Here is a 15,167-nt window from a genome sequence, read left to right on the forward strand (position 1 = left end):
AAAAAATTTAACAAACATTAATTAATACAAGTAAACGTGCAGAAAATTTACAGAAGAGGAATAGGAATACCTAGAAAATAGATAAAAGCATTCAACCTGACAGATTAGGATGGTAAGTGTTTCTTTTTCTTTCTTTCTTTTTTTTTTTTGAAGAAGGTGAGGACCACTTGTGGTTGTCCTTTGACCTCCACATAAGTGTACCTCACGTATATGCCCATGTGCACACAATCATATACCATCCCACACACACTGTAAGTAAGAGTCACATCCATAGTGTTCAACAACACTAGCAACACTGTGGACTCACTTTAAGAAGACTGTGTTTTGCTCTGTGTCTACTGATTAAAAACCATGGCTACAATATACTGTTGGGCAAGAAAAGCAAACTGCAGAACAGTGTTTCCTGTGACCCTAGCATGACACCTGCAGGAACACAGAACATGGAAATGTGGGGAAGTATTCAGGGCTGTTATCTCTGGTTAGACAAAGGAGATGTGGATAACAGATACAGGGTAGGGGTTTGTGGACAGACATTATCATCTCCTTGCATATTAATATTCTTTTATTATAATGGGCATGTATTACACTATTGTAATTTAAATTTTTAAAATAAAAGAAAAACACAAGCTGCCAAACTCACCTAGCTACTAGGCAAAGAAAGGTAACCGATGCTCAGATCATTTTCAAAGATCTCACTGCTTTCCCAATAGCCACCTGCCTAGGATAGTATAGAGAGAAATCTGGGGAAGGCAGGAAACTAACTGTAACATACTGGGAGGTCCCTCTAACATTTCCTTCCTTTTTAAGATACCTAAACAGATAATGAGGTCAAGACATGCTTGTAACCAAATGGGTTACATTAAACACAGGTGCCCAAATAGTAAAACATTGACGAATGCAAACCAATGAAACCAGAAGAGTACAAAGGGCAAAGCAAGATGGGAGAAACTATGAACAAAAACCACCCATGGGGTTTTGCTTTGCTTTTTGCCAACACTGAGATAGCCAACCTTTGACCCAGCAATAAAGCAACTGGCAGGTCTTGCAAAATACAAATCCTGTCCTCAGCAGTGAGCAAACAGCAGCAATGCATCTGCTCTCCAGCCAGGCGACATTCCCCTACAGCCTGGCTGGGTGGAGGACACACAACTTACCCCTCAGACTATTTCTAAATATGGATCTTTCTAAATTCTATTTCACTACAAAATAATTTTACCTAAGTTTGATACCTGGGACCCACACAGTAGAAGGGTAGACTCAACTCCTGAAATTTCCCCTGACTTTTGCTCCCTCTCAAGAACTAGATAATTTTAAATATGTTTAAAGGAATATAGTTGTTTCTTCCCTTTATCATGATACATAGCCCATACAAATACTGAACCCTGATGGGCGGGGTTTAATCCCAGGAGTCAAGAGGCAGATGCAGACAGATCTCTGTAAATTCGAAGCCAGCCTGGTCTACGGAACGAGTTCCAGGACAGCCAGGATTGTTATATAGAGAAATCTTATCTTGGAAAAGCAAAGAAATAAAACCAAAAAACACCGAGCCCGTCAAGAGCAAATTTTCAAAAAGTCCAGAAATGGTAATGTTGACAAACTTAAAACATAAATTGCTAAAACAGGCACACGAAAGAACACCTGTGTTTAAAGCAGTGAAAACCAGAACAAAGTGGTACTCACCATAGCTTCAACATCAGCCCACGTTGTATTTTCTGGATCCGAAACCAGAAAGCTTTGAGTTTCATTTTTAAAAGTCACATTTAGAGTGACCTGTGGCTCCATGTTGTGGGGTGGGGCTAAGATGAATGGACAAAACAAAGAGGAAGGGGTTAAAAACCCACAGAGACACATTAGATTTCATATATATAAGTTAGATTTGGGGGTTCATAGTGAAGAAGAGAAGCAGAGTCCCAACTGTAACACAATTTACCCTCACTGCTACGTTAGAAGCTTCTGTCTCAGAATAAAGACACTAATGTTCAAGCTAGGTCATAAAGACTTGCACTTAAGCTACAGAATTAAACTCATTTAGAACTTCCACGTTATTAATAAAAGCCAAGCTAGGCACAGTGGCACACACCTGTAGTCCCAGTCACTCAGGAAGTTGAAGCAGGATGGGAGCTGGAGTCCAAGAGTTCTAGGTCAGCCTAGGAAACAATGAAATCCTGTCTTTAAAAGAGGTGAGGAGCGGGGAGGGGAGATAAAAGTCTGCTGGAAGAATTTAAATCTTGGGGCTGGTGAGATGGCTCAGAGGTTAAGAGCACTGACTGTACTTCTTCCAAAGGTCCTGAATTCAAATCCCAGCAACCACATGATGGCTCACAACCATCTGTAATGAGATATGGTGCCCTCTTCTGGCCTGCAGGGACATATGCAGGCAGACCACTGTATACTTAATAAATAATTCTTAAAAAAAAAAAAAAGAATTTAAATCTTGGCCATATCCACAAAGACTCCCCTAATGTGTTTGAAGTCTCTAAGGTTTTCACTGCACAGTCCAGTGCATGCTTAGTGTCTGTAGCATGAGCCAACAAGATGGAGAACAGAGAGAAGATGTTTGTACTCTGGCAGCGGAGGCCAGAGTTTCAGTTTTAGGTAGTCCCAATCAAGAATAGTCTGGGCTACAGAATGAGTACTTGTCTCCAGAAAACAAGCAAACAAACAAAAACACCCAAACAACAACAACAACAAAACTCCCACAATTACTTGAGGAAAAAGCTATACAAAAGTAAAGAAAGTAACATAATTAGTCTTTATGGACTTGTGGCTTCCACAGTTAGCAACCAGAAGTTAATTTTGATATTCAGAATTCCTTCCTTTCCAGTGTAAGTGTCTTTGTGGCTGTCGATGACACAGGGGCCTGGATGCTGCGAAGCCACTCTACCACTGAACTATAACCATGCTCCACACCTCTCTTGACAAAATATTCATCTTTTCATCCATAAATAGTTGTAAAATGACAATTTTTTTAAAACCCCACCATTATGGCTAAGAAGTTGGCACTTTCTTAATCACCTACCTACTATTAAAACATACTGACTTTAATGAAGGATTTTGCTTACTGATGTACTGTGAAAAAAACAGTAAGTTTTTAGTTTAAAGCTATACGTAAGACACTGGCAACACATGTCACCACTTAAAATATTCACATTTTCAATCTGTGTGCAGAAAGAGCCAGATTCTACTCCACACACAAGAAATGAACAAGATTAAGTCCTAGATGCTTCCAGTGTCACAGGAAGGGAGCAATAAGTTGGGAAGACTTGCCTCCCAGACACAGCTCCTCCACAAGGCAACCGGGGGAACTGCGAGAAGATTGCTTATCTCTAGGCTTCACTTGTTTAATCGGAAAACAAAGACTAACCTCAACAGTGTTATCAAGGGGATCAAATAAAATCTTGGCCTAGGGGACTGGGAGTTAGGCGGGTTGGTCCAAGTTCGTGCAAAGCTGTGGGGTCGATTTCTGGCAGCACAAAGTACGTAGAATTGTTTGAAATAGAGTTCAAATATGAAAATTATTATCTTAAGACCTGGTTCTTTAGTTCCTTAAGATAGCTTCCGCCAAGCTGGCTGGTGGTGGTGTACGCCTTTAATCCCCAGCACTCAGGAGGCGGAGGCAGGCAGGTCTCTGTGAGTTCAAGACTCAGCCTTGAGCTAGTTCCAGGACAGGCTACAAAGCTACAGAGAAACCCTATCTCAAAAAAAAAAAAATTAATGATAGCTGGCCTGGGAATTGCTATGTATGTAGACCTGGTTCCAACTTACAGAGATTTGCCTGCTTCTGCTTCCCGAGAGTGGCATTGTGGATACAACTGTCATTTTAAGAGCCTTAGGTTCTCACTTACTGATTATTTTAGACACTCAATTATTGAACTTTTCCTCTCACTTGTCTTCATCTATAGTTAAGTTCACTGCCAAAAATACTAGTCTCTAGCACCCATCCTGTTGACATCCAGCACTCATACACCTAAAATGCAATTCTTTCTTAGGATCTTTAAAATTTAGGCAGAATCCCACCAATTTCCCAGGCTGTTGGAACTTTTTGTTTGATTGTTTGTTTGTCTGAAATCAGGAAAATGAAGTGACTGAGTTTGCCAAAAGTAAAAATTTTGAAATACACGGGCACTTTGCAACTTCTATCTTCCCCGTTCTCCAATCACATGAGGTGGAACTAGTTTCCAAGCTTTGGAATCCATCCAGCTGCTCTGAATGGGAGAAAACAGGAAGTGGGAGGGTCTAGGTTAAGGGAGTCAATACACAGGTCTTCATAAAGGCTTACCTCCCTTTGGCTTACGTGGGAAAAGGCTTTCAGCAGGAGCCTTAATCTTGAACTTGTGAAAATACCAAAGGTACAGTTAACCCCATCTATTACCTGTTGGTTAACAGCCAGCAGTCAGGTCTGCTGGGCCTAAGCCAGCAGCTTTCTTAAGTGGCATTGTAAACGCATGCCTTATTGACTCCCATTCGTGGCAAAAGTCAGCTTTTCCCCATACCGATTTTTCCAACCTCGACAAATAATGTTAATAAAGGCGACCTGGGAATCTGAACTTTATTGTCTCTACCTAAGCTTTAAAATGGGTGATCGGAAAGCTAGGGGCTTGACGAAAAGGGAAGACAAGCCCCTCTAACACAGAAGGTCCTAGATTAAGGTATCTCCAATGGAGTCTCAAAAAGAGGGAAGGGTTAGAATGAGGAAGATGCGTGTCCTCTCTTCTCTCTCAATCCTAGTCTTCCAGTAATCGTTTCCTGGAACTCCATGTCCCCAGGACAGTAAGTGTCACCACCATCAACGGAGGCCCTCTTTTTGTACTGGGGGGGATGTCGACCTTCTCTTAGCAGAAACACTCTCCCTCAGGCAGTATCAACCCCCCACTATCGCTGACAACCCAAGCAGCTCTCTCATCTGCTCACTGAAAGGACTGGCTGCCCCTGAACACGGAAAAAAAAATCACTCCTCCATTTCAAGATTCTCCCCCTGCACTTCCCTGAGCCTCTAAGATCGACGTGACCCCACGACTAGGTAACGGTGGTGGCTTTCTTACCAGCTTTCGGCCCACGGGGGGCGCTTGCCCGTGGCCAGTGCAGGGACCGTTCTCTGCCAGCTCGGCTATCCCTGCGGGATGAATCTAACATGGCGGACAGAGACCGGGCCTAGTCCCTGTGTCTCTGAGTTTCCGATAAGATGATTGGTTCTTACTATTTGTCCCTCAAAATCACCACTCCACCGATTGGTCAATGCTGCGCTGGCAAGGGCGGGGCAGAAGCTATCTGAACCGCACAACAATAACAAACACCCCGGCCGAGGGGCGGAACTAGTGCGCAGATGTCAGCCGAATGGATTTCCCTTTCCCAAGCCGATTGGCCGCCCTCTGCTTTCCCGAAGGTCACTGACCTTGGAGGACTAGATACCCGAGAATCGCGGGGCTGGATGGGAATTGTAGTCTCTCTGGGACGTTCAGCTTCTTTTAGTCTATTCTTTGTGAGCAAGACATAAAAACAGAACTCTGCGATGCATAGCAGCTAGCCCGCATAACCGCGAGAAGGTCTCCGGTGTATTAATTGGCTTGCTGTGGTAACCGTGCCTGCTTCCGGTGTTGGAAGCTCCTCTCCCTTAAGACTACAGTTTCCGAGGGACGCTGTGGCGAAGGCCTTTCGTTCCGCAATGCATGCTGGAATTGGTAGTTCTTTTTACACAATCCTTTATTTGCCTAAACTGGAGACTTCCATAGCAGGAAGACTAAGGGAGGGATGAGGCCTCGTCCTGCAACTGCTTTGGGCACTACCTTGCGCTCATATTCCGGCCTCAGGTCGCTATTCCGACCCGTTGTATAAAATTACTGTGACGTAATAAGCAAGCGTAGATGGGAAGGGGCGGCTACCTGATAGGAAACTCAAAATTCTTTCTCTTCCGTCTCTTTCTAGTTACGACATACAGGGAAAGACTAGGTGGCCAATCCCGAGTCCGGAAAGAGTGTCTACTTTTATTTTTTCCCCTCTCTTCCGCTGACGTGTCTGGATCTTGTGTTCCTACAGGCTAACACTAGGCGCCAAGCGGCCGGTTTCCTTGGCGACAGAGAGCGCGGGAAATACAGATAAATTGTAAATGCGGCTGCGCGGCGGTGCCGCGGTTGGACCCAGTGGTGTCCGAGCGACTTCTTCTGGATTCGGGCCTTGGCATTCGGGAGCACGGTCGTTTTGCTCGGAATAAGGTGAGACAGCCCCGAGGAACGGAGAGGGTAGCTAGCGATACTCATCTGAAGGGCGGGAAACTGCAGGTGCAAACGGGTGTTTACCGAGGAGGAGAATTACTGGGGCGGAACCAAAGGGTCCAATGCCATGTGAAACCGAGAGGGCTCCTGGGAGGGGTGCAGTCGGTGCCTTCCCTGGGACGGCTGTGAGGAAGAAGGCAAGGGCTGTATGAGGGGATCCTTGGCTGTGATCGTGCCTCGAAGGCAGTGTAAGGGATGCTGGCTGAAGGGTAAGTGAGAGGCACGGAAGGGCAGACGTGTGGCCAGGAAATTCAGCTACAGTTCACAGGAGGTTCTAGAAGGGAAGTGCATAAAGGAATGCTTTTGGCAGGGGAGACGTGTTTAAAGAGAGTTTTGAGGTTAAAGTGCCCTAACAAGGAAACCCCCAGAAGGAGTAGGGTGGAGAAGCATTAGCAGTTTTAGTGTTCGTTTTTGGTGATTTAAAAAAAAAAAAATTAAAAAAAGTGAGTTTCTTTTTGTTTGTTTTGGTTTTAGTTTTTTTTTGGGGGGGTTGGTTAGTTTCTAAGACAGAATCTCATTATATAACTCTCTCTGGCTTTGAACTCTTTATGTAGAGGAGGCTGGCCTCGCCATTCGCCTGCCCCTGCCTCCGGGCAGAAGGGGTTAAAGGCCTCCTCTACCATGCCCACCTAGCTTTGAGGGTATTGAGTACGGGGTCTTCTGTACTCGGGTTGGCCTTGAACTCATGGTAACTTTGAACTCCTCGTCCTCTTGGCTTCCCCTCCAGAGTGCTGGAGGTACAGGTTTGCACCCGCATACCTGACTGATTTTGGGGCTCCTGTCTAGCCCAGGAAGGCTGCTGAACTTTCGAGACCAAACCATTCTTCAACTTCTCCATTTTCTGGGACTGTAGGCATGCCACAACTTGTCCCTGCTTGGTTTTGATTTTAAGCAAGGAAAAGAAAGCGGGGAGTCTGGAGAAAGTTCACAGCTACCACTTCTGTCCAGTAACTTCACTGTAGCTGGCCTTTTCCTGGAGAAAGGAAAACCCAAGGAAGACTTTAAGGCTACATGACAAACAGAGAGTTTAGATTGCTAACTGCAAAGAGCAGCTGCTAGATTTTTTTTTTATTTTTTAAAGATTCATTTTTTTAATGTTTAAGTATATTACTATATAATTAGATATAATGGATTTATTATTTATTTTTAACTATATGCATATGCGTGCAGGGGTTCTGGCCTGGATCTAGATTTCCAGACACCTGACATAGGTGCTGAGAATTGAACTCTGGTTCTCTGGAGGAGAGGTGAGCCTTCTCCAGACCCTGAGTGTTTTGTTTTTTTTTAAAAAAATGAAGATGTTGTTCATCAACTCTATAGTTGGTATAATTCTAAAGCAAAATCAAATTTCTCTTATTTAGAATTACAAACCATGTGTGGTAACCCGAGCACTCAGAAGGCTGAAGCAGGAGGACTGCTACAAGTTGGAGGCTAATCTGAGCTTTATAGTGTGTTTCAGGCTTGTGTGGGTTCAGAGTGAGAACTCTCCCAAAAAGGGGGTGGATGGGGATGACTTACCCCAGTAATTTCAGCAGTAAGGGGGTGGAGGCGGGAGGATCCAGGGTTGAAGAATAGCCTTGAGTGCACCCAAGTACAGAGCTGGTGTGGGTTATTTGCGATCTTACCTCAAAAAAGTAAAGAAAATTGTCAGGGAAGCGACTGTGTTCAAGAACCATTTTTGGGGGGAGGGGGAGCAGGGGTGAGGGACAAAGTTTCTCTGTGTAACTTTGGTCCCTGTCCTGGAACTAGCTCTTATAGACTAGGCTGGCCTCGAACTCAACAAATCCACCTGTTTCTACCTCTTGAATGCTGGGATTAAAGGCATGTGCCCGCTCTGCCCGGCCTAAAAACCTTTAAAGTTGTTTAATTACATGTATTTTTAAATTTTCATTGAAGTTCACTGGACCTGGAAGAAATGGATTTACCTACTGTTCAAATTGAAGAAGTACAAAATGTCCTTCATGCTATGCAGAAAATCCTAGAGTGTCCAATCTGGTAAGTCAATGGGAGATTTATTTATTTATTTAAGTTTTTCCAAGACAAGGTTTCTCTGTAGCTTTTGGAGCCTGTCCTGGAACTAGCTCTTGTAGACCAGGCTGGCCTCGAACTCACAGAGATCCACCTGCCTCTGCCTCCCGAGTGCTGGGATTAAAGGCCCGCGCCAACATCACCTAGCTGGGAGAATTTATTAATTTGGGGTCCCTTGTATGATTATCTTTCATGCAAATGAGAAGTGTCTTTACGTAGTAGAGAGAAAAGCAATCTTTTTATATCAAAATGACTTTGTATTTTTTATAACTGAAGAGTAAAAAGTGCAGAAAATTCTGCCACCCCCACCCCCAAACACCTTTTCCCAACTAAAGGCTTATCTTGGTTTGTTCTTTCTTGGGACAGGGTTCTGGTTGGAATAGGAATAAAGTGACGCTTAGCTTTTCCTCCAGCTGTAAGACCAGCCTGATGGAATAACCCTAGTAAATGAAGCTAAAGATCTGTCTCTGGCTCAGACTGGCCCCGTAAATTTAAATGAAAACACCACCAGTTCTCAAAGCTTTTAGCAATACTTGCATGACTAATGCAGAATGAACTTTTCTGTTTCTCCCCCTCCGTCTTCTTCTTCGTCGTCGTCGTCTTCTTCTTCAAGATAGGCTGCATTATACAGCCCAAATCAGCCTCACACTCACTATCTAGCTTAGGCTGGCCTTGAACTCAAATCCTCCTGCCTCTGCCTCTTGAGTGCTGGGATCACAGGCATAAACGACCACACCTGGCTAAAAGTGAGTTTGGACCAGTGTTTATCTGGGTACCTATCCCCAATCAGGATATGAAACATTTCTAGTACCCTAAAAAATTCCCTTGTGTTCCTAGTTTTCAGACCTTCTGGACCTCTGGAAGTTAGTTTTTAGTGTATAATTTTGTAATTTTCAAAATTTTATGCACTACGGCTCAGAATATAGCTCAGGAGAGTGACTTGCCTAGCACACAGGAAGCTCTGGGTTGAGTTCCCATCACTTCATAAATTAGGCCTGGGGGCTGATATCTGTAATCCCATCAGAAGGTGGAGTCAGGAGAATTAGGAATTGTAGGCGGGGTTTTCTGTCCTGCCAGTCATCTTTGTCCCACCAGTCACAGGGAGGGAGACTTTTTATTAATTATAAATGCTTGACTGATAGTTTAGGCTTCTTACAAACTAGCTCTTACAACCTAAATTAACATATTTTTATTAATTTACTTTGTGCCTTGTGGCTTTATTACCTCTATCCCATTTTGTGTGTCCGATTCGTTTTGTGTCTCCCGTCTCCTGGCGACTCTACCCTTCTTCCCAGCATTATCTCCGTCTGGCCTTCCCGCCTAACCTTCCTGCCAGGTATTAACCATTTAGCCCTTGATTAAACCAATGAGAACAACACATCTTCACAGTGTACAAAAGGATTGTCCCCCAGCAAGGAATTCAAGGTTATCTTTGACTGTGAGGCCAGCCTGGGATACACATGACCCTTTTCCCCTCTTATTCATTCATTCATTCATTCATTCATTCACTCATTCATTCATTCCCTTAAAAGCATTGCTCAGTACTGGATGTCTACCTTGGGAGCAACTTAACCAGCATGCTTTAGACTTCAAGTTCAGTTTTCAGCCACCACAAATAACTGATGCTGAGAAAAGGCTTAACTAGTGTTAAAAAGCCTAAACCAGGGCCGGTGGTTAAAAGTCCATACTGTGCTTTTAGATGCCTCAAGTTCAGTTTCTAGTGCCCAGGTTAGGTGAATGATAACCCCCCATAATTCTAATTCCAGGGACTCTGACACTCTTCTCACCTCCATGGGCATCTTAACTCACTTGTACAAACCTCCGCACAGAAACACACAAATAACACAATTGAAGGTAAATCTTGGGCTGGGTGTGGTGGCACAAGCCTCCCAGCATTCTGCTGGAGGCAGATTGGTCACTGGGTGTAAGGCTATTCTGGCTTGATTTCGGAGACTCTGACTGTCCTAGCCATCTATCTGCCTCTCAGATCCATCTGCCTCTGCCTTCGAAGTCCTGGGATTGAAGGCGAACACTACTTCCACTGCCAATGGCTGAAAATTTTGATCCTTGAGGCTTGATTTATGAGGCTCAGTGCCAAATGAAAGCTCATTTGGGACACAGGACTTCAGTTCCTGGCGTTCTCATTGGGTAGGTAGTTCACGATCATTTATAACTTTAGCTACAGGGGAATCAGTGTCCTCTTCTGGTCTATGCAGTTGCAGCATATACGTGTGGACAGACACACAGAGACACATGAAAAGAGAAACATCACATTTTATGAAAACAAAGGAAAATCTTGACTCACATACCACTTTTTCTGTGTGCTTGCTTGTTTGTTTTTCTCTGTGTAGCCCTGGCTGTTCTGGAACGTACTCTGAAGAATTGCCCTGATGAAACTGCGACAACCTCCAAACACTGTGTATTTACCCTTTTCTGCTTTTTCTCTTCCTTTATAAAATAATATTCGTTTTATTTTACTTTTTGTGTGTATGTATTCTGTATATAAATGCCACATGTTTGGATACCCACACAAGCCATAAAAGGGTGCCAGACCCCTTGTAACTGAAGTTCCAAGCTTTTGTGAGTCACTGGACCTGGGTGCTGGGAACCAAATCCAGGTCCTCTACAGGAACAGAAAGTGTTCTTAAGCACTGAGTCCTCGCTCTAGTCCTCCCTTTCTTTTTTCTCTTTTTACGTAGCCTTAACTGGCTTGGAACTCACTATATATTCCAGTTTGGCTGGCACTCACAGAGTCCCACCTTCTTCTGCCCTCAGAGTGCTAGCAGTAAAGGCACGAGCCACCTCAACCACACTTTTTAACCAACTTCTTAGAGACCTGGATCCTGTTTTGTTTTGGTTTTGTTTTTCTTTGATACAGGGTCTTACTGTGTAGCTCTGGCTATCCTGAAATTCACTGTGTAGACCAAACTGGCCTTGAAGTCTCAGCCTCTTAAATGCTGGGATTAGACTTGTACCTCCACACCCTGCTTAAATTAGTTCTTAATAGTTTATATATTTATTTTGGTGCTGAGGTTTGAGTTGGGGACTCTTGTATGCTATGTATGTGCTCTCTCCCTGAACTATATACCCAGCCCAATTTATTTATTTATTTGTTTGTTTTCCTGGACAGAGTCTCATTATGTAGATCAGACTGATCTTGAACTCACAGTTTGTCTGCCTTTACTGGGATTAAATACATGTGCCACCATGCTCAGCTTTCTGATATTTTTTAAAATACATTGTTATTAGGGCATAGCATTCAGAAATAAAGGGCTGGAGAGATGTCTCAGTGGGTAAAACTTTTGCCATGAAAGCACAAGAGCTGGAGTTTGGATCCCCAGCACCCTGCCAAACGCCAGGTAGGTGTAGCAACATACCTAGTACTTGGTACACAGAAACAGGATGCTGAAATTGAGGTGGCTAGACATTGGTAAGCTCTAGGTTCTTCAATGTATAAGCTGAAAAGCAAGGAAGACAGCCAGCATCATTCTGGAGTCTCCATGTGCATACACAAATGTCAATGCAGAAAAATAAAAAAAAATTATTGATCAGTTGTATTTTTAAAAAAATTTTTTCTTTCTTTCTTTTTTAATGTATAGAGTTGCTTTGTCTGCATGTATTCCTGCAGACCAGAAGAGGGCATCAGATAGTGAGCTGCTGTGTGGGTTCTGGGAATTGAACTCAGGACCTCTGGAAGAGCAACCGGTGTTTTTAACTGCTGAGCCATCTCTCCAACCCCCAGTTGTACCTTTTTTTTTTCCATTTAAATACTTTTGATGGGTTGATGGGTGAATTTAAGTAAATTTGCCTGCATGCTTCATGAGGTTATTATTTGTATTTGAAGTCAAGTTAATAAGATTAAGGAAGATGTGTTTTCAGAGAGAAGATTTGAAAAGTGCTAGCATCTACCCTCAGCATTGCAGCTAAACAAAAACAAGACTTACATGAGATTTACAGCCAAATCCATGAAGTATCAGAGCCACAGAGGCAGAACTATCATTGCAAGAGAAAGATTGGTTTTGAAAAGCCTAAACTTACTGGGGATAATTGCAAACAGTGATCAAAAAGTCTTCAATAATGTGGCATTTGGGTCCATTTATTTTACATTCCCATGGGACTCAGTCATAAAAATGTAATGTTCTTTCTCATTCTGGCAAATTAAACCATCAGTTAAAAATTCAGATACATAAAAACTGCAGAGGCAAGAAGGAAAGTTACTGGTACATTTTCCTTTCGGTTACTCAGCATTCTCAGCCTCCTGCTGCACTTTCTTGTCCATCTCTTTGAGGTGGCCCTCAAAGGTCTTGATCCTTCTACCTTAGCCTCTAAAGTGGGAATTAGAGGTACACACCTGTAGACTTTAGGCCTCCTTTTTTATTTTTTTTAACCGTATCTCACTGTGTAGTTCTGGCTGTCCTGGACCTCGCTGTGTAGACCAGGCTGACCTCGATCTCACAGAGATCCTTTTGTCTCTGCCTCCCTGAGTGCTGGAATTAAAGGCACGTATCACCACCACCTGACAATTTTAATAATTTTTAAACTAGACTGTTCACTACAGTCATTTTTACTTTTCTTTTTTTAAAAAGATTTATTTCATATGTATATACTATTCTGCCTGCAGGCCAGAAGAGGGCATCAGAGCTCATTGCAGATGGTTTTGAGTCACCATGTGGTTGCTGGAAATTGAACTCAGGACCAAGTGGTGATGGTGCTATGCCTTTAATCCCAGCACTTGGAAGGCAGAGGCAGGTAAATCTCTGTGAGTTCAAGGCAAGCCTGGTCTAACAAGATCTAGTTCCAGCACAGCTAGGACTGTTACACAGAGAAATCCTGTGGGGGAGGGGCAAAACACACACACACACACATACACACACACACACAAAAGAGAACTCAGGACCTCTGGAAGAGCAGCCATTGCTCTTAACCTCTGAGCCATCTCTCCAGCTCTATAGTCATTTTTAAAGCTTAAGGTCATTTATATGGAATGTTCTAGAGTGGGACTGAGGCTACTGTTTTGTTATTTTTCTTGCAGTTCTTAGGATTGAACTGAGGGCCTTTCCGTGGTGTGCTGCGTTACACCTGCATTCCCAACCCGGATGATTTTCAGTTACACAAACATTTCTCCCTTGTATATTAGTGTGAGTTTAATCAAGGCTTGATGTGTGCTGGGCACACTCTGCTGCTGAGTCACACCCCAGCTCATGCAGTGAGTTCTTAAGGATAACTGGTTAATCATGACTAAAAACTGTTACTTGGAGCCTTTAATCCCAGCTATTGGGAGCAGAGGGAAGGGGATCTCTGAATTTAGGCCAGCCTGGTCTACACAGCAAATTCCTGGACAGCCAGGGCTTCATAGAAGCCATGTCTCAAAAAACAAAACCAATGCAAAACAACCATCAGAAAAAGTAAAACAAAAGTTGCTCCTTGGGATGGCTGTAGAGCAGAGTCTCAGTTTCTAGATCTCTGCACTGATATTCCTCTGTCCCTGAGTTATTTGGGAGTAGCTGCTTTATTTTTATTTTCAGGGTGGGAGTTTGAAGGTGGGGTCTCTTATGTCTCCAAGTCCTGTGCTCACGTGGTCTTCTCATCTCAGCCTCCCCAGATTGCTGGAGCCACAAACATGCACCACTACATCCAGCTCGTTTGGCGGTTCCTTGTGGTCACTGATAGCTCTTTTCACCCTTTTAACTATGCCTATGTGACACTTTTTTTTTTCCTTTTTGGTTTTTCGAGACAGGGTTTCTCTGTAACAATCCTAGCTGTCCTAGAACTAGCACTTGTAGATCAGGCTGGCCTTGAACTCACAGAGATCCACTTGCTGCCTCCGAGTTGGGATTGCCCGGCCTACGTAACAGTTTTTAAGTGCTGAAATGTGTACCTGGTAGTTTTTTTTTTTTTCCCCGAACCTAAACTTCTTTCCCCAGTGATTCATCCTGTTCAAGCTCAAACTACAAATACTCAGTAGACTGAAAATATTGCATAAAAAGTGTTTGAAACATTTGAATTTTATAGTAAACATTTACTCTTATCAGAAGCTAGAAGAGAAACATTTTAATTTTTTTCCCATTTTCATTTCTATTCGTCTTCAAGCTCTTCCTACAACAGTCACTACCTTTTTACATATGGGAGTTTTCATCTGTTCGGAGTTGGTGTTTACAGTGTGTTTATATAGCTCGGATTGTAATTACCATACTGAAATATAATTATTTCAGAATTGAGTCAGTGGTGAGAATGAAAGCCATCTGGTATCATGACTCAATCCAATTTCTCTTTTGCTAAGAACTTTGTTTGGTGTTCTAGCTTGTCTCAGAAATCATGATGTAGTGACAAATCAGTCTCTTTTGTTGGAATTGTGTTCTCGTAGTAGCCCAGATGACTGCCAAGGTGAAAACTGAGGATCTGGGGGAAAGCGTGACCTGAGGTTATTCTGCCCACACAGACAGAGCCTTAGTCAGGTGTGCTCATTGTTCTCTATGTCTTCAGGAGGCTTGTGACCACAGGAATTACATGACTAAGCCCTTTACAGCAGGCTCTTCCATCCCAGCCTTTCCTGTGACCCTTTCCTACATTTAACATGAGAATTTTATTTTTCTCACGCCATCAAGTTACGTCTTCTTTAATGTCTTACATTGGCCTTACCACAGAGCTCAGTGTATATAGCTCGTGCAGAGTGAAGCTAAGGACAAAATAGGCATGTTTGCTGCCCATCTGGGCTCCCAGCTACCTCCCTCCTCTTCTCTAGGCCCCCATCATTCCAGTTCAGCACAGCAGCCTTACACAAACACCAAGCATGGTCCTGCTCAGTTTAGCTTCTCTGCTCCCTTTCCAATTATTGCCTGGTTTGTTTCCTTACATGACTCAGCTGTCCTC

The 15,167-nt window shown here is 43.3% G+C and overlaps 2 protein-coding genes across 13 annotated transcripts in view; one reads left to right on the plus strand and one right to left on the minus strand.

The window, feature by feature from the left end:
• Positions 1-5,708, minus strand: part of Nbr1 (NBR1 autophagy cargo receptor) — a 29,487-nt gene extending 23,779 nt beyond the window's left edge. For 2 of the 5 annotated variants that reach the window (XM_048445745.3, XM_048445746.3), the window contains exons 1-3: positions 5,043-5,196; positions 2,081-2,147; positions 1,681-1,796 (exon numbers count right to left, since the gene is read on the minus strand). In XM_048445745.3, the coding sequence (XP_048301702.1) occupies positions 1,681-1,782 (102 nt within the window). In that variant the 5' untranslated portion in view covers positions 1,783-1,796; positions 2,081-2,147; positions 5,043-5,196. Of the gene's footprint in view, positions 1-1,680; positions 1,797-2,080; positions 2,148-5,042; positions 5,197-5,392 lie in introns of those variants that run through there. The other 3 variants (XM_048445743.3, XM_048445742.3, XM_085695834.2) reach the window with 3 other exon arrangements.
• Positions 5,709-6,058: 350 nt separating this feature from the next.
• The window catches only part of Brca1 (BRCA1 DNA repair associated), a 66,560-nt gene continuing 57,451 nt past the window's right edge, over positions 6,059-15,167 (plus strand). For 4 of the 8 annotated variants that reach the window (XR_015738746.1, XM_048445739.3, XM_087909952.1 and 1 more), the window contains exons 1-2: positions 6,367-6,478; positions 8,166-8,264. Coding sequence is in view for 6 of the 8 variants with exons in the window: in XM_048445739.3 (XP_048301696.3) it covers positions 6,465-6,478; positions 8,166-8,264 (113 nt within the window). In the remaining 2 variants the exon portion in view is untranslated. Of the gene's footprint in view, positions 6,210-6,366; positions 6,479-8,165; positions 8,265-15,167 lie in introns of those variants that run through there. The other 4 variants (XM_048445737.3, XM_048445738.3, XM_048445740.3 and 1 more) reach the window with 3 other exon arrangements.

Source organism: Myodes glareolus, chromosome 9 (genome assembly GCF_982192425.1).
Source record: "Myodes glareolus chromosome 9, mMyoGla1.1, whole genome shotgun sequence".
Classification (NCBI taxonomy): domain Eukaryota; kingdom Metazoa; phylum Chordata; class Mammalia; order Rodentia; family Cricetidae; genus Myodes; species Myodes glareolus.